Source organism: Tauraco erythrolophus, chromosome 24 (genome assembly GCF_009769465.1).
Source record: "Tauraco erythrolophus isolate bTauEry1 chromosome 24, bTauEry1.pri, whole genome shotgun sequence".
NCBI lineage: Eukaryota > Metazoa > Chordata > Aves > Musophagiformes > Musophagidae > Tauraco > Tauraco erythrolophus.
In genome coordinates this window covers 3,821,158-3,839,849 of record NC_141488.1, presented here as the reverse complement: position 1 = coordinate 3,839,849, position 18,692 = coordinate 3,821,158, and the positions used below count along the sequence as shown (strand labels likewise).

General features: G+C 48.7%; 1 protein-coding gene across 1 annotated transcript; it reads right to left on the bottom strand.

Annotated features, from left to right (window-relative positions):
- Positions 1–683: 683 nt before the first annotated feature.
- On the bottom strand, positions 684–16,649 carry TRNAU1AP (tRNA selenocysteine 1 associated protein 1). Its single transcript, XM_086626141.1, has 9 exons — positions 16,623–16,649; positions 13,346–13,443; positions 12,516–12,615; positions 9,452–9,504; positions 8,395–8,526; positions 5,062–5,181; positions 3,465–3,627; positions 2,858–2,891; positions 684–1,150 (listed from the first exon to the last, which is right to left on the bottom strand). The coding sequence occupies exons 1-9, from the start codon at positions 16,647–16,649 to the stop codon at positions 1,014–1,016; spliced, it is 864 nt and encodes a 287-aa protein (XP_086482267.1). The 3' UTR covers positions 684–1,013.
- Between the last annotated feature and the right edge of the window lie 2,043 nt (positions 16,650–18,692).

Here is an 18,692-nt window from a genome sequence, read left to right as displayed (position 1 = left end):
TGTCCATCCAGCTTATACAATATCCAGTAGAAAACTGCTTTCCAGGTTAGCAACAATTTGTTGCACAATATATCAATTAGATTGCTCTGACCCGTTTTTGCTGCCAGATCTTCAGTTTCACCACATCCACTCTGACAGGACAGTGGAAGACGCTATGGAATCTCAACATCTTAATGAGACTGTCAGGGTGTGTCCACAAGGAAAAAAAAGGCATGATACACAAAATAACATCTAAACAAGGTTGCTGGTAAAAGTGTTTTGAACTGCTTGAGTGATGGGGAATTATTTCCTCATCACAGGTGGAGAAGTGCAAGCCAAACGTGCGAGAGATCATCCGTCCGTAGGAGTTCAGCAACGCTCCTTTCTGTCTTTACTCTCCAAAATGCTCTTCAAGTAGATGGCTCAAGAACACCGAGCTACAAACTTGCTAGCTCAAGGCCACAGCTTAGGTCAAGTGGAACATGAGCTTCCATCTACGTGGTTCTTTCCCATACTCAAGTTACAGCAACCTCACCCAGTCACTAGAAGGCTTTTGAGACATTTTAGTGGTATCCAGCAATGATTTTTAAAAAGAACACATTCATGAGAGTTGGATCAAATGACTGAAGACAATGAAATGGGCAGCAAAACAGAAAGATGGGCAGGAACCAAAATGCAAAGGGTAATTTTACTTAAAAGACCAACTTTTTTATTGTATGTTGGAGTAGAGTCTTTCCCCTGTGCCATCTTGATGAAAGTTCATAAATTACAATTCCCAAGAAGTATTAAGAGTTCATCTCAAGACAAAAGGAATAAAACCGTTGCAGTTCTAACTTTCACCATGAACAGAAGTTACCACGATGCTCCTACGATACTCATTGTGTACAGGAGAGGCCACGGTCCTCCTGTACTTCGAGTAGCAGACCTGGGTGGAGGAAGGGCCACCCCTCACTCCTGCAGGATCCAGGTGCAGCGTAACAGTCCGGAGCGCGCTGGCGGGTTCGTCACACGGACACAGCGCCTCAGCAACGAGGCTATAACACGGCGGGAATCTCTGAGGAGACAGTGTCCAAAGGCTGCCAATGACAGTCCATCAAGGCGTCGTAGAGCTCTTCGCTCTGTTCCATAAACTGTTTGTTTGCTTCGTGGACATCTAGCTGAGGCGTCGGATCTAGAGGAGGAAAGACAGACAGACAAATAGGTCACACGCCAAACGCATTAGGAAAAAAACCCACACCCCATAAATACGTTAGTTTTATTAAAACAAACATGGGGGGAGTCACAAAATGTTCCCAGCACTTTCCCGGTCGTGAACCTGACCAGATCAGCCCTAGTAAACCTTTCTGCAGTGGGATCAGAGCTAACTACATCCAGACATGTCCCTCTTTCCAGTGGCGATTGCCCCCACAGCAGAGCCAACAGAGAGAACGCATACCTGCACCTCGCAGCCCAGGGTAGCCACTTAAACTGCCAACGAAGGTGGGCTGGCACTAAGGCACCGGACTGCAAAGTGGAGGAGCGGGGGCGCGGGCACACGTTCCGATCTGCTCCCTCCACTGCGGGGCCAGAGTGGATGGCTGGGGACGCTGCTGCAACAAGAGTCACCAGAGCTCGTCTGCCAAAGCCTCGAACATCTCAAAGCATTTCACAGTTAGTAACCACAGAGGTGCCAGCAACACCCAGGGAAGTACCTGTGGGCATGGCCCCTACTTTACAGTCGGAAGAAACGTTTGTAAAGCGTTTTGGAGCTGGGGAGCAACCCAGGTGGGTGCAATCCTCCTGCTCTCAACACACACGTAACGTTTCCCAAAAATCGACTCATGGTATTCCCCAAACCACTCGCAGGATGCAACGATGTGAAGCTCACCCAACAACACCCGCCATCTAAAGCTCAGCCAGAGTAGAAAACCACACTGGTTTGCACGCGGCTATCGGAGCGCAAAGCAACTGGCCAGCTGAACGGAGAAACTACAAACCGGGAATAAAATGCGTGCAAACATGGTGGCTTTTAGCTACACCAGGCTGTGACGAATCGCAGGAGAACAGAATTAAGAAAAAGGAACGACACTGGCAAAACATTATTTCAGTTTCCTCTAGATTTCAACTTAATAATTCGATCAAAAAGACACCCCAGAGATGTTCTAACCATAGCACTGGTGTGGCAGTTTCAGAGAAAGGAAAGTTCTCCTGCGACACCTTTAAAAGCCATGAAGGGCTTTCCCGTTGACATCATTACTGATTCCTATGGATTCTGTAGAGGATCCAGCTGCTTTCTACTGTTACCATGTGACTTTTAAATTTTTTAGAAGAATAAGACACGCTATATAGTGCGTATTCCACTCCAGATAAAACTTTGGAACTGCTAATATAAAATTATTTTTTCTTGCATCACTAAATGAAAACTGCTTGTTCGTGTATCTAAAACCCAACATGGTTTAGTGGCCCATTTCAAGCAATGACTGCAGAAGCAAATATTTTATTGGAATGCTGGCTGATATTATTTCTTTTTGGAACTAAAAGCACAGTGAAGCATGCTGGGCTTTAAATGCCAAGATTTTACAGAAAACCAGAATATCTACATTGTTTTTGTAGCATACCAGAAAAAATACTAAAAAAGGATAAAAGTTTGAGTACTACAGAAGATTAAAATCTCAGTGCTAGTGAAGCCAATTAGTTCCAGTCCTGACAAGGCTCAGACCAGGAACAGCAACTGTAAAATAAGGATGCAATTGCGCTCGGTGATAGTGACCCGCAACTTTCCTCAGATTTACTCAAAGATTAAGGAATATTACACACTGAAAGTAAGGGCCAGTTTGAGAGAGACTCTAATGAGTGCAGAGCAAATAGACAGCTTCAGTACAGGATTCAAGAAACTTACCTTCCAATGCATCCTCACCGACTTCTTCATATGTCTGCAAGGAAAAAACCCAACACATTAGGAAAGCAGATATTTCTCTTTTGTTTTACAGACACCCACCTGTTCATCAGTACTGTCATACACTGACTGCTACATCTGACTGATTGCAACGGAATTCTTCACACACAAGCCCCTTGTTCCACTCCCAACAGGCTCCACGGGGTAGACCCCACACTAAACTTTTAACAGAAGCAGCAGTTCTTGAAATTCCTGTGGTGAAGCTGGGTGCCTGATCTGTTTTATCCTCTAAAACAAGGCTTACGAAGGATCCCGGAACGCAGTCTTAGCAATGCCTGCCCAACTGCCCCTATCGAGAGAACCCTTCTACCACAGCAACTGTGTTAGGGGACCCTTGGCGCCATCCACATCTTTCCACCCCTCTCCAGCCCCAGCAACACCCCCCCACCCAAGGCAAGAGTACACGCCACGCTCTGCTGAACAGTTTTGCTTCCTCAGGAAGTAGCTATGGCAAGACCCCAGTGCCTGAGGATAAACATGCCCACCATTTTTTTGTAAGCTACCTCGTGTTTCTGTGCTGACAGCTCACTGAAGAGCGAGCGTGTCCTACCTGCATGGTGCTCTGCGTGTATCCGTACTGGGGATAGCTGTAGCTGTAACTGCCCGTGTTCTGGTCGTAGCCCCACTGGGCATAGTAGTTGTGATATTGTTGGTAATATTGGTTATAATTATAGTTGTACATCTGATTGTACTCCATTGGTTTCACGCGATTACTTCAAAAAATAAAGCAGGAATAAGTTGCAAATAATGCAGAATAATTATGAAAAAAAAGCAGTGAAATAGCTCAAGATACAAGATGGTATATAGACAAGGCTTAGTCTGACATGCAAATTTCAGTCTTTTAAAAAATATTCACTATTTACTGTAGCAGTATTTATCATTTGCATACACTTGCAGAAAGAAAGAAGTGGTTTAAATTTAACACCCTTTCCTGTATTCATATTCATCTTCATTAATAAACATTGCTTTAATTCTTTTTGAGTTAATTTAGTATCACTTCCTGGCTTTGGGAAGGGAAGAGTCCAGGACTACGAGCCTCAGTACAGAACAGTCCTGAACTGTGACGCAGATTCTTGGGTTTCTTTTCCCTTCTGATAAATAGGATGAAGTTAAGTACTCTGCAGCTTTCTCAGACAAGGTACTGAGTCTTGCTTTACTTGAAGAGTTAAAGACTTGCAGCCTTGCAAAAGAACTGGGGTTTTCTTTAGTGAGAACGGATAAAAACCTCTCCCTTCTACCACTATCATACGGAAGCCTAAAAAATGACTTGTTGTCCCCATTCCCACTGAACTGGTGGTCTTCAATGCACAGAGTGGGAAGAGCTCATGAAGCAAAAGAGGACTACAAGTAATCAAAAAATTAAACTTAAATAGTCTGCAAGCTGACTAAAATCGGTAGCATTCCCAAAGAACTGGGAATCCCACCTGATTATCAAGATTTTAAACAATGAGATGACAAATATCGTTTGAAAATGAAAATATGTCACACACAAAGCTATGCCTAATGATGAAATCAGTGAGAAGTAGGAAGAGGGAAACATCAGTCTTCTCACCATGACACACCCCTTTTTTCTGCTTTTCTCTTCCTTATCCCCCCAAGACTTCTGAGGTCACTGAAAATCTAAATATTATTCAAATAGGGAGCAATTACTATTATTCGTATTACCCTAGTGCTACGAGCCCCAAGTCAGACCAGGATCTCATTGTATCAGGTTCTGAACAAACACAGAAAAAAAAGTTAATCCCTGCCCCAAAAGACTTATATTTAGTAGACATTAAAATAGAATTAGCAAGGTCATTGAGCTTCACTTCTAGAAATCAAAAAGCAAATTTAGACTATTTCAATTCAATGCAAAGAAACATACACTTCAAAAAGAATCATATTTAAATACAGTGTGTGCACACGTGTGTGTATTTAATAACATATACGATTAAAAACAGCGTAAAATGCTTACTCTTGATCTAATGTTATAATTTATTTGAATTCCTGTGCATTCTCTAGCTACTTTACTACATTCGTGGGTATTCCTTCACTTTGTGATGGAAACATCCAGGAAATACACCCAAATCCCTAAAAGATATTTAAAAACACATGTGATTTCACGTCAGGGTGTTCTTACACAAGCGTTTGGCTGCTGGTATACTCACGCTTTTGGTATAGCCACACTCAAGCGTACGGGTTTAGAGCCCAACCCCACAGCTCCTTGGCACTCTGTCAGTGCCCTTTTCTGTTCCAGTTCATCCGTGAACTTCACGAACCCGTAACCTCTGCAGAGAGACAGAGTAACTCACATGAAACAAAGCCGAAAAAGCCACGCTGCTTTTTAAAAAAATATTTACAGCAAAGTCAGAATTGGTTTGGGAAATCACAGCAAGTGAAACACCTTCGCTTGGCCTGTCCCTGCTTTTAGCAGAGATTAAGTGATGGTGTCTTCCAGTTGCTCTGTATTATTTGCAAAATGCTTTGAAACTGTACAGTGGATTCCAGGAATAGGGAGTGAGCTGACACAGGATGTGTGGAAAGGCAGGAACGGACAGCAGCAAAGCCTCAAATCTATACTGGGAGGATGCAGATAATCTAAACAGTTGCAAGTCAGCACAGGATTGACAAGACATAGGCAACGTTTGTATCTCAAACTGTCCTGCTGTGAAGGAAAACTGCTTTTCTCTAGGATCTTCCAGTTCCAACCCCCCTGCCATGGGCCAGGACACCCTCCACTACACCAGGTTGCTCAAAGCCTCATCCAGCCTGGCCTTGAACACTGCCAGGGATGGGGCAGCCACAACTTCTCTGGGCAACCTGTTCCAGTGCCTCACCACCCTCAGAGTGAAAATTTCTTCCTTAGATCCCATCGAAATCTCCCCTCTTTCAGTTTAAAGCCATTTCCCCGTGTCCTATCACTGCATGCCCTTGTAAAACTCCTCTCCAAGCCCAAAGGTCCTTTGCGTGGGATTCTGACGCTGCAGTGAGTCAGACGCAATGCAACAGCATCCCAGAGGGCAGTGCCAGGATCCCGAGATGGGATGGGCTGCCTCGCGCAGCAGAAAGATCAAAGACTTCGGTGTGGGAGGGAAAGAGGAATCCATCTAGGCGAAGGAAGGAGTTTGGGAGGGAAAGGGCTTGTCTACTTGGGGAAAAGAACGAGCCGTAAGCAAGGGTGTAAATCTACAGCATATTATCCATTCTGTGGGAACTCTTAAACACCCAGTAGCACGCTACTTTGAAAGCTGCATCACCCAGTACTCGCAGTAGGCCCACACTGGACGCGATTACAGAGCAGCTGGTGCCTCATCAAACGCCGTGTCTTGCACAGCAAGCTATACACACAACTCCAAAAATATATTTTTATACATATATGCATGTATGTAGGTCTACTCCTCACAGAGCGAAGGCCAAATCAAAGCTCAGGCTTATCCATACACAAACTGGATAATTAAGTGGGAGCAAAACTCTACACGGGTGCACACTCTGTTTAACTGCCCGTGGCAGGAGGGTTGGAACTAGGTGATCTTTCAAGTCCCTTCCAACCCAAAGCATCCCATGATAAGTTGCCCTCTGTAAAAGGACTGTGGCAAATTAAACCCGTGCAAGTCAACTTTTAAGTCAGTTTAAGGTGTTCACACATAAAAGCGTGTAAGTTTCTAAGCTGCTACACAGAGTCCTGCAGCCTTTCGGGTGGGACCAAGAGTGTGCGAGTGAAACAGGGAATATTGGCAGTTCCAAGATAGTGATGGACAGATAAAGAGTAGGATGTAGAGTATAGGAATAGCTGTCAGGTGCAGCAAGGGAGACAGTGATTCTTCCAACTTTTCTAGACTTTCCAGATTTCAACTTTTCTAGATTTTCACACCGATGGCTAAACCAGATTTTAGTCCAGAAGAAAACCCACCACGAAATTGGTTCTTTGTGGCCAGGACCATCCTGGCAGACTTTCTGTCCTGTCCCTGCAGTTAGGACTAGCCTCCCAGCCTGCAGCCTCAGCAGAAAGCAAAGACATAGGCACAGCACCACGGCATCGGGCTCCAAGCTCCTGTCTTGCCTCGACAAGAGGTGCTGGGAGGAGGCCTTCCTGATACACCAGCCCCAGCTGGAAGGGCCAGGACTTTGCTAGGCACGTCCACAAGCCCCAGGTTCCTCTCTCGCATCACATTAACGCTTGCAGTTGCCTCAGCTTTGAGTAACTGCACAAGTCACAACAAAGCCCCTGGCAGCAACACCCCGGCACTGCGAGGGGAGGTAGCTGTGCCCTTCCCAGCAACAGCTACCTTGAAGCTACCTTGAAGTCCCTGCTCCTTCCCCGCTTCCCAAGCTACCTCAGATTCCCTTTCCCTGAGGTGTGCACTTATGAACAGTTCCCAAAGCCCAACTAATGGCCCAACCTGCATCCCCCAACATCTATTTTGCAGGCAGAGACTGAAGCAGGCACAGCAAAACAGGAACTGCTGGGTTCACACCTGAGCAGGCAGGGCAGCGAGGAGGAGGAGGAGGCACCCAGAGCCCACTCTGGCATTGCTGGTGTCAGGTGAGGTGGCAGTAACTGCATCGACACGTAAGAGCCAGAGAGTGACTGAGCAGCTCTACAAGAGGTTCAGGTTGTACGTGAAGAAACCTCCTTACTAAGGAGGTAGTGCAGCACTGGAGCAGGCTGCCCAGACAGGTTGTACTATCTCCATCCCGGGAGGAGTTCCAGGCTACACAATTCATGGCTGACGTGATCTAGCATAGGCAGCAGTCCTGCTCAGAGTGGAGTGTTGGACCAGAGACCTCCAGAGGTTCCTTCAAACCAACACGTGTAAGACTGGGAAATCTTACGTGAGAAAGAGAGGGGATCCACAGCCATGTTCTAAGTCTGGTCACAACATTCTCATGGGTATTATATCAGAATATTGCACCCCACTGAAGCCATTTTCTGTTTTGAAAACAAGGCTGCTGATCAACTGGTCCCTCTTCTAGGAAAACACACTTTCATTTTCTGCTATTTCTGAAACATTTTAATAAGATGAAGAAAACGGACTTTTGACATGTTTCTGGTGAGACTCTTCCAGTAAAGATGAACAAGGCGGCTGCTAAGTACCTGACGACGATGAATCATAGCTTTATTTGCCCTACCCTCTTTGAAACAAAACCTGTAAAGCTTTCACAGGAATAGACACTCAAGAGCCTAAAGACTGTAAAAGCACAACTCCATCTGAAAGGCCAGCGAGACGGCGTTTCAAGACGACTTAGACATTTTTCAGCACTTGCAGAAGGGCAATAACACACTTCCAACACACAGAGAGCATCGTGCTGACAGAGGAGTGACAATACGCCGTGGTGGCTATCAAAACCCCACCACACTGTCGACTGAATATCCAAGAATATTGTGTTTTTAGATAACTAAAATCTAAACTGATAGAACTACTCTTTTTCCCTTGCTGTGTTATATCTTTTCTGCCATTGCATGTGAAGTGAAAGAAAAGAATGAATAAAAGATGACTTACTTGGATACTCCTGCCTGGTCCAAAACAACTTTTCCACCTCTACACGACGGATAAACTTTAACAAAAAATTCATATAACATGCCATCATCCACATCAGGAGTCAGGTCTCCCACAAAAAGTGAATATTCTGGACTAAAGAAATCAAAAGAAAACTTCTTAAGTACAGTTATACAAAAAAAGAGGTGTGCTGAATGACAGTAACATTTGGCTTAAACATCTGACTTCAGAGAAAAGTGGCATTAAAGGACCATTTCATGGACACTTTAAAGCGTCACCAGTTCAGTTGCTTAGGTGACTAAAACTTTTATTGACACTGCTTTTCCAAGTCAATTCAAGCAGCATAACTAAAAAGTTGTGGGTTTTTTTATAAAAAGATTCATAATAATCTAAAATATAAATACAGTTGCCTAGCTAACAGCTCTCTAATGAACCGCAGGACGGTGTTGCTTTCGGCCTTGCACACACCTGCCCGAACACCTCGTGTTATTATTTCTTCAACTGTGTCAGCGTTTCGGGGCAGGCACCCGAAAAGCATCCACACCACCCACCGCCAGGAGCCTCCTTACACACCTTCCACTGCCAGAGGAGAAAGATGGGCTGCTCCAGAGGGCAATTCAGAGCACCCTTCTCTCTCTTTGCTGACTCGTGGTACTCTAGCCCGTTCAGCCGGGCGGTGTGAAACCACCGCATTTACCTGCAGGTGCTAAACACGTTCATGGCACTGTACAGTACTACGATGGGATGTATCCTTGGATACACAGAAAGTGCTAACATGCTGCAGCATCACAAATTGTCTGCAGCGCGTGCCAAGACAGCTTAATGCAATCTACATTTTGAATTATGGGATTATCTGGCACTGCTGGACAAAACGGTACGAATTTTAGCTGTAGGTATGTCAAGGCGCCTTCCTATCGGAACGCTCTCTGATCCCATGAGCTGTATGTTTCATCTGGCAATGACAGACTCGTAGGTTTATGCATTTGGAATCCTCTCTGTAAGGCAATCGATGACGAGACACGAAGCAGGCAAAAATAATATGTGAATATTGAGCGTTTACCTGTTATCGGGCTGTTTTCCATACGTTGCATAATTCAATTTAAATCGCTTTGCCTGAAACAAGGCAAAAATCAATCCATACATTCAAATGTTCTCATGTGAATCCAAACAATTAGGAAAAAAATACAGTAAGCTTATTTCACACAACATTCTTAATGATGACAAGGCAGTCGGGCCAGCCAGTTAAGGTACCAAGGACAACATTTTTATGTGACTCCAGCACAGCTATAATCACGAAAATCAGCAAAGAACCTGCGCCAAGAGGCCTGGCCTGTCTTTGTTTCAACAGTTTATAAAGTTGGTGAGAGACAGGTGAACCTTACACAGCACCAGATGTTTGTGTCTTTAAGGAAGACAGGAAAACAGAGATATTAACAACTAATATTACATGACTTCTAATTTTCAGGTCGTAAAATGAAGTGACAGCAAAGACTGTTGGACAGCTGTGATTTACAAGAATATTGGCAGGCCAGAATTCACCACACTGGAAAACGGAATCAGTTCCTGAGTCTGGAAGTACGGCTACACCCTTTGCTCTGGATGATGTGCTCATTTAGTAAGATCCAAAATCAAGGTTTTTCCGAAGGCCTTATCTGTCCCTGGACACTGGAGGCCTCCCTAAGATCTGCACCTGCATTTCTTCCGAAACAGGTTTCCCAGGAGCCTACATTTGTGCCCACTTGCACATCTGGAACTCATCCTACCAGGGTGCAGCAACTTATGCCCAGCTCACATTTGAGTTTAGACCAAGATCTAGGCAGCAGTTAGTCTTCTGCCTCAGAATCCTGCGGGTCTCAATCCCATGGGCATTCTTACACGATGCTTAGCACACAGTGACCCGAGCAGGCTCACTGCAGCGTGCAATGGTAATTGCTATTTGCTTCTGAAACATGGCTGACAGAGGAAGAAGGTTGCACCCCTTTACAAGAACACTGGCGTCAGAACTCACCCAGACCTAAGCTGGATTTCCTCGTCAGCTTGAGGGACTTCAGAACCATTTTCCTGTCTCCCAACAGGCTTCCAAAGCGGATACTCCTCTGTGCTACACAGTGGCATAGCAAGAATCGTGGAATCATGGAATGGTTTGGGTGGGAAGGGACCTCAAAGACCATCCAGTTCCAACCCCCCTGCCACGGGCAGGGACACCTTCCCCTACACCAGGCTCATCCAGCCTGGCCTTGAACACTTCCAGGGATGGGGCAGCCACAACTTCTCTGGGCAACCTGATCCAGTGCCTTAGCACCCTCATGGTGAAAAATTTCTTCCTTATATCCAGTCTAAATCTCCCTCTTTCAGTGTAAAGCCATTGCCCCGTGTCCTGTCACTACGCGTCCTTGTAAAAAGTCCAGGGGACTCGTTAGAACTCCAGGGGAATTTCGCCAAAGCAAGCGAGCCTACTGTGAGCCCATAACCTGGAGACCAGGACGTTTGTTTAGCACAGCAGAGAGCCTAGTGTGCTCCTGTACCTCGCATGATGCATTTTCTTCCCTCAAAGATAGCATAAATAATTCCTGGGAAACAGAGCAAAGCCTTGTCTCTAGGCTATCAGCATGTTCCTTGCACGCTTGCATTCACTGGTGCGCTGTGGTACACAACTCCTCTCGTGAACCATTTACAAGCTGATACAAAATTTAGATTCCACTTTGAAGCACTTTCGTCTTTTTTAGGATCTCACTCTTCACTGGAATATTTTGGGTTTAAAATCAACGACAGACCCGAGAGTACTTCCACTCAAGTGGGAACTGGGGACACTAATTCTGTAAACAGACACAGCTCCAGCACCACGGCTCTGTTATTCCTTTGGCTGATTCAGTACGTAAAAACAAATAAAAGAGCGAGCCACATTCAGTTTTCTGCAAACAAGAGAAAAAGTTCCTAAATGCAAGAGAGGAGCTGGGCAGTTGCCTGCTGAGTGCACCGATTTCGGCTGCCTGCACCTGTAACTCTCTCCACATGTTATGGAAACCATCCCTCTAACCAACATCACACTGCGAATCAAACTGTGGAGAAAGACAGGCGTTCCTGAAACCAAACTTTGATTGTTCTGTGGCTCCTTCCAGGAGTTTCTCTCTCTCTCTGGTGACGACATAAGGCATCCAGGAAATTTCGTTTCCCTTAATGGTGGGCTCTGACTCACGGCACAAGAGCGTACTAAACAGGACAGGTGCAACAGACACTTCCAGGCCTCTCGTCTACCGCTGGTACGAGGGGACACCATCCTCTCAGCAAGTTGACCAAACAGTTCAAGGAACCCCACCTGAACCTCCCAGTTTTCCCCTCAGGGTATTAACTACACTGCAACAGGCATCCATTGACCTTACTACACCCCACTGTAACTGAGGTGATTCCAGAGCTGCTTTATGATCTGGTCATCCTGGCTACTGCAGCCAGCTCCTGTGGGTACAACGGACAGCTGTGTCCCATTTCAATCCACTACACACTCGAGTCAACATCCTAAAATTAGCCTCTAGGACTATTCCTCCTCTTCTTCCTAACTGGCTTTTATGCATCTGAGACATTTGTTACGTCTTGTAGTTACACAATGGGCTAGCTCTTTCTCCACTGTACGTAGGTTTGAATAACTCTTGTTTGCTACAGGCCAAGAATAGTGCAAGGCTTAAAAGTCATGTTTCTCCTGCAAATCAAAGTTACTTGAAACTCAGTGCAAACTTGAGAGTTCATCTTGTCCACACGTAACGACACATGCACTGCAGCAAATTAATGGGGAACTACAAACAGGGAGAGACAGGAGGACTGTGGTAGGTATACTCCATCTATTTTTCCTTGTTCTTCTCTGGTGTCTTGTAAGTCCAACTTTGGTAACAGTAGAAAGGCTCCAAAATACAACATTTCTATACCTTGATTTCATCCAGACATTCACACAGAAATTAGTAACTTTCCAACAATTTTCTGAGCAAGAACATTAACAGTTTTATGTTCATTACTTTAAAGAAGAATCCCAGTTTGCTAACTATGAATTTGTCTGTAATCATTCAAAATATAGATTCTACACTATCTGTTCCTTCCCAGTTTTGCTTCCCAACTGGCCGATTTCATTCACTTACCGGTGTAGCACCAGGAAGCGGTTTTCCATTGATTTTGTGTAAACATTTCTCTGCAGTAGCTAGATCTGCAAATTCTACAAAGCAATAGCCTGCTGGAATTCTGAATGCAGACACAGGAGAGGAGAAAGATTTCAGCTTTAAAACACGTTTGAGGAGGAATGTTACATTTTTAAATAACTGGCAGGTAATTCGCTACAGTTGCAATACTTAGAACAATTTCTTTTTCAAAGTGTAAACATTAGCTACCAAAAAGAAGCTAGCAAAGTAATCTTGGATCTCAAGCAAAGAGATAGCCCCTACTTACCAGTAAGTCATGTCAACATAAGCACACAGAGAACAGTTTTGCTCACAACTATTTACTTCCTACTTTAGTTGACTATAAATTTTCCCACCCAAGTTTAAACAACTGCAAACTGAAATGACAACATTTAAAAGAACACGAAACTATCCTGCCTAGTCACTCGTTTTACTCCAAATGAACTCACTGGGCCATCCTATGGCTCCTTTGAAGCCAGCATCGTGTAGCTGCACTGGTGCAACAACTAGCACAGACAGGTCACAGAGCCTGCAGCCCACAAGGTGTAATTCCCAGACGGAATGAGTGCAGGATGAGGGCCAGACCCTGGTTTGCTGATGGGGAGGCTGAAGAGCCAGCAATTACCCCCTCCATCGCTGTCATCAATATATCCATACTGTTGGCAGCAACGGAGAAAAGCTCAAAGGGAAAATCACTGCAATGTGGACAGCGCCACAGCTATGGTGGGCAGAGGGCAAACGGTTCAATCCAAATGCACTGGCAGATCAAACTGAGAACAAGCAGAAACAGTTACCCTGTTAACCTGTTTCGAATGATTTTTACGCTCAGTACAAGCTCTCCCATGGTAGCAAAGGCTCTTGAAACAAAGTTTTCATCCATATATGGCTCCAGCTATAAAAGCAAAAAAAAAAAAGTCAGACCAGGGCATCTACAAACAGGAGAATATATGTGTCAATGCCACCCTAAGCAGTTAAAACATGATTGAGAAGTATTTTACCCTTACACTTCAAAAAGAAGACTCATTTAAGAGGGTCGATGCCACTCAAAACCAGCAGGCATGCATGAACCAGGCTCAACAGTCTGCAAAGTGGAACCCAAGAGACAGCATGAATTTCAGAGAACAGGGAGCTTTCACAGAAGGACAAAAGCCACTCAGAAACATACAGCAACAAACTGAGCGTTCACTACAGGGAGCAGGGGATAAGGAGATGGCGGGCTCCTTGTCTGTATGCAAACGGGGGTCGGGCCAGCACCCAGGGGTGCTAGGCTGAGCGGGCGGCACGCGTCAGGGAACACAGCCCCCAGCCAGCTGGGGTAGGGGTTTGCAAAGCCGTGTCTGCCTCGCACGACCGTGGAGACAGGCAGGGCAGCCCGCGGAGGGGAAACCTCTCATCGCGTCCCGCAGGAGGTTCTGCGCCCCGTGCTGCACGCGGGTGCACAGACCACGTTTGTGTCATCGGCGGGAGGTGGCACCGTGTGTGTCAGAGTGCGTGCGGGGTGCAGGGTGGTGGGACTGTGTGAGCGAGCACGCTGGAGAGCAAGTGTCTGCGTGGTGGAAGTGATGGAAAAGTACGAAACCGCACTGCAGTTTGGACCAAAATTTAATGAAGGTACTGAGGGAAAAGGATGTCTCTCTGCGGAACGAAAAGCAGAGGAGGGAACTAACTGAAATTTGGGCTTTGTGCAATAGAGATGCTGCTGGGGAGCACTGCCTGTGACAGGTAACACGGGGCTGGGGTGTGGGGGAACATATAGCTCTGTGTAAGTAACTATACGTGCGTGAGTAAGACAGGTGGCCTCGTGGGAACTGACAGCCCTCGAGCGCGTTCATGTGTCTGTCAGGTCCCAGGCGGCTCCGTCACTTGTGTGTGTGACAGAACGTGCAAACTCGCCCAGTGTCTGTGCGTGTTCGACAGCGGGTGACCATACTGCACGTGCAAAAGGCAGTGCGTGCCCTGTGGAGGTGTGAGTGTGAAGCAGAAAGGACTCCGTTACATGTGCCAGAAGCAGGAGGCAGCATGGCTCTGTGCAGACATGCCACTGCAGAGGGTGATCCTGTGGGGTGTGTGCAGGAAAGCCAGGCTCATAAAAGCAACAGGTGACTGTTGCTTGGATAGCTACGTGTGTGTTTCGAAGAGCAGTGGCCTGCTTGTGAGAGAGGTGACTGAGAAAGAAGACGGCGTTATAGCGGAGAGGTGGCAGATAACCCTTTGTGTGGGTAAAGGAAAGAGATAGCAGACTCTGTGGAGTCTGCTTGGACGAGCGGCAGCAGTGGAAGACTCCCTGACGTGTCAGTGTACGTGTGCAACGCCCTGGCAAACTCGGTGTGCGAGAGTGTGCGTATGAGAGAAGCACCCAGCGGGATCCTCAGTGATGTGCTGGGTTGTGCGTACCCGCGCACGTGAGACAGACTGAGGAAGACCACAGGGTGCACGTGCGTGTGCAAGCAGGACCACGCAATATGCTGGGGTGAGCTTGTAAGAAAGGGCTGGGCAAAGAAGTGCGTGCAAGTAACAGGCAACGTGGAAATTGTGATGCACTAGTGTAACTGCATACGCACGCCTGTGCGTATGTGCAGGGGTACAGAAGACTATAGACTACGACACAGCGGTGGGATTGCATACGTGGCTGTGCAAAAGCAGCAGACAGTGCGGACGCTACAATACAGGCGTGTGGCGGGGTGGCAGAGCACTACAATATGCTGGGTGTGAGTACGCACGCGTGAGCGTGTGTGACTGTGTGTGTGCGGAGCGGCAAGCGGTGAGGGACACAGGTGCACGAGTACGAGGGTGCGTGAAGTGTGTGTGAAGGGCAGACAACAACAGGCACTGTGGGGTGCATATTGGTGTGTCTGTGCCCACAGTGTGCATGTGAACAGGGAGAAGAAGCACCTGTGAGTGTGAGTGTGCTCCCAGGTGCACATGCAGGCAGGAATGAGGGAAATACTGAGGTGTGTAAGTTCTCACGAGTGTGTGAGCATGCAGGAGAGTGCAAATCCTTACAAGTGCATGAGGGCACCCACAGGTGTGCACGAGTGTGGGGCAGGCAGTGAGGGATGCTCTTGCATAGGTGCACAAGAGCATGCAAGTGCAAGTAAGCATAAGCGCCTACGAGCGTGAGCACAAGCGTGTGAGCCCAGCAGCACAAGCATGAGTGCGAGTGCGCATGCAAGAGCCTTAGAGTGCAAGACCATGAGCATGTAAGTGCCTACAACCACATCAGCACGTAAACAGCGTATAAACCCTAGAAGTGTGAGTGTACAGGCTTGAGAGTGGGTGAGTGAGTGTGCAAGTACCTAACGGAGCATGAAGGTGTGATAACACATCAGTGCCCACGAGTGTGCCTGGGATCCTGGCTGCAGGCAGGCAACGAGGGGACCTGTGGGGGTGTCTGTGGGTCACTCGGGGGGGGGTGTGTGTGGGTCACTGTGTCTGTCAGCGTGTCACTGTTCACAAACGCGCCTGCTGGGCCGGTGTCAGCATCTCCGAGCGTGTGCTCGTGTGTCAGCGAGCCCGTCAGCCTGCGTGAGCCTGACAGAGTGCCGGGGAGTGTGTGTGTGCACTGGTGTCAGTCAGCAGGGGGGTGTATGCGTGTGTCAGTGCGTGAGGGGCCGTGGGGCTGTGTTGGTGCGTGAGGGTGTCAGACAGTCAGTCAGTGTGAGGGTGTCAGTCAATCGGTGTGAGGGTGTCAGTCGGGATGCGGGTGTGTCAGTCAGGGTGAGGGTGTCAGTCAGTCAGTGAGGGTGTCAGTCAGTCGGGGTGCGGGTGTCAGTCGGGGTGCGGGCGTCAGTCAGTCGGTCGGTGCAAGGGTGTCAGTCAGTGTGACAGTGTCAGTCAGTCGGGGTGAGGGTGTCAGTCAGTCAGTGGGGGTGAGGGTGTCAGTCAGTCAGTCGGGATGCAGGTGTCAGTCAGTCAGTCGGGGTGAGGGTGTCAGTCAGTCAGTCGGTGCGCTCCAGCCCGCGGTCGCCCCGGCGCCGCCCGCCCCGGCCGCTGCCCCCCCGCCCCCCGCCAGCCAGGCCGCCCCGCTGCCCGCCTCACAAAGCCCCGCGCGGGTCCCGGCCGGACACTCACGTCCCCCATCCACAGGCTGGCGGCCATGCTGCTCCCACAGGCCCCGGGGCGGACTGAGCGGGGCCGCTGCTTTCGGCCCCGCCGCTGCCGCCGCCGCCGGCGCCGCCTCACGCCGAGCCCGCGGCCCGCTCCGCCGCCGCGCTGCCCCGCCGCCTCCTCCGCGGCGCCCGGCGGGCGGAGAGAGCGGCGCCCCCGCCGCCACAGGCACCCCGGCCGCGGCAGCGCCCCCTGTCGGCAGGAGGAGCGCCAGCGGCCCCGCGCGGGAGGCGGCGGGGGCGCAAGATGGAGGGGGAGGAGGGTCGGGTTTGGGCCCCTTCGGGGGGTTTTGGGGTGCTGGGAGCGAGTTTGGGGCGCCGGGAGCCGGGCGGGTTCCTGGCGGGGCCGCGAGGAGGCCTGAGGTGGGAGGTAAGCCGGTGTGGGGGGGGTGAGGTGAGGGGTCCGGGCTGGAGACCGGGAGGAGGAGGAGGAGGAAGGGGCTGAGGGACTCCCCAGATTTCCTAATTAAAAGGCCCTTGTGTTTTCTGAGACGGGGGTTGAATTCGTTTTAGCCCTCCAAGCTGACAACCCCACACATCACAGGATTGCCTTAAAAAAATCACGAGGCTTTTAAATGAAGACAAGACTTAATTACTTCATATAGAGGTGCACAGGATTGTGCCGTGCTCTGCGTAAACATTGTGGAAACTCATTGCACATTCCAAATAATTTGGTGTAGTAAAGCGATAACATTCCTACCGTTGTGGTGTTTTAAAAGCCCTTTGGTCATCTCTTCCAGGTTTTCTCGCAAGAGCTGGAGGTGCTGAAATAAGCTGGGTGGATGTTTTTCAGCTCTCTGCGGTGAGTGTGCAACCCAGACCGCTGCTGGTGGTGCTGGCGCATGGTTGACAACGTTGGACACTTGTTGGCGATGTCAGCAGAAGACCAAAGGCTCAGTGTGGTTTCTGGGGGGAGGAGGTTTGGGAGAGGCCGTAATCCCTGCTCCCCTCCACCCAACAGGGCGGAATCTGTGCTCCGAATCTCAGCCAAACCGGGGCTGCCCTCGGCTCTGAGGTTAAACCGCTGCCTCGTAACTCGGCGGACAGGAGACTTGGTCTTTGGGGTTGTCAGCCCAGCACGGGGGGTTGGATTTGGTATGGTGTAATCCTCCCTCTTCTGCTCTTTACTTCCCCCCAGGCCTTTGACAAACAGGGTGGAAGCTGCTGGAGCAAATGAGACCACTAGTTATGATGGAGCAGAGACGAGTGGACCCAGCACACCGAGGGCTCTGTGCTTGTGAGCTGGTTGCTATTTCAGCATCACCCAACGCTTTGTAAGTGCTGTACCCGCTTATGGAAAGCCAGGGATGGGGCAGAGCTGCCAAAGCACTGGCTGTGGTTGTGCAGTCGGTGCAGCATGCCATAAATCCAGCTGACGATGACAGGGACACTCCAAACCCTCTGTACTATTTTTTTGTGGCTGCGGGGTCTCGGCGAGCGGAGGTGTTGCTGCTCTGCTGTTTGCAGCCCGTCAGAGGGCAGCACAAGGCCACCGGTTGTTGGCTGCAGGTTTTCCCGTGGTGAAATTGGGCATCGTTATAGTGCGATAAGAGCATCATCGAGCGATGAAACAACTTCCAAAGCACCCTCAGTAAGTCTGCAGACGATGCCGAGTTGGTCGGGAGTGTTGATCTGCTCGAGGGTAGGAAGCCTCTGCAGAGGGGTCTGCACAGGCTGGATCGATGGGCTGAGGCCAATGGTATGAGGTTCAACAAGGCCAAGTGCCGGGTCCTGCACTGGGGTCACAACAACCCCACACAACACTACAGGCTTGGGGAAGAGCGTCTGGAAAGCTGCCTGGCAGAAAAGGACCTGGGAGAGTTAGTTGACAGCTGGCTGAATATGAGCCAGCAGTGTTCCCAGGTGGCCAAGAAAGCCAATGGAATCCTGGCTTGTATCAGAAGTGGTGTGGCCAGCAGGACCAGGGCAGTGATCGTCCCCCTGTACTTGGTACTGATGAGGCTGCACCTTGAATACTGTGGTCAGTTTTGGGTCCCCCACTACAAAAAAGACATTGAGGTGCTGGAGTGTGTCC

Excerpts from the sequence above, each read along its gene's own strand:
- TRNAU1AP (XM_086626141.1), bottom strand. The coding sequence starts at position 16,649 with ATGGCCGCCAGCCTGTGGATGGGGGAC. Across the intron at positions 5,182-8,394 it reads GACCAGGCAGGAGTATCCAA|AGGTTACGGGTTCGTGAAGT; the intron begins GTAAGTCATCTT and ends GTCTCTCTGCAG. Across the intron at positions 3,628-5,061 it reads AGTGTGGCTATACCAAAAGC|TAATCGCGTGAAACCAATGG; the intron begins GTGAGTATACCA and ends TATTTTTTGAAG.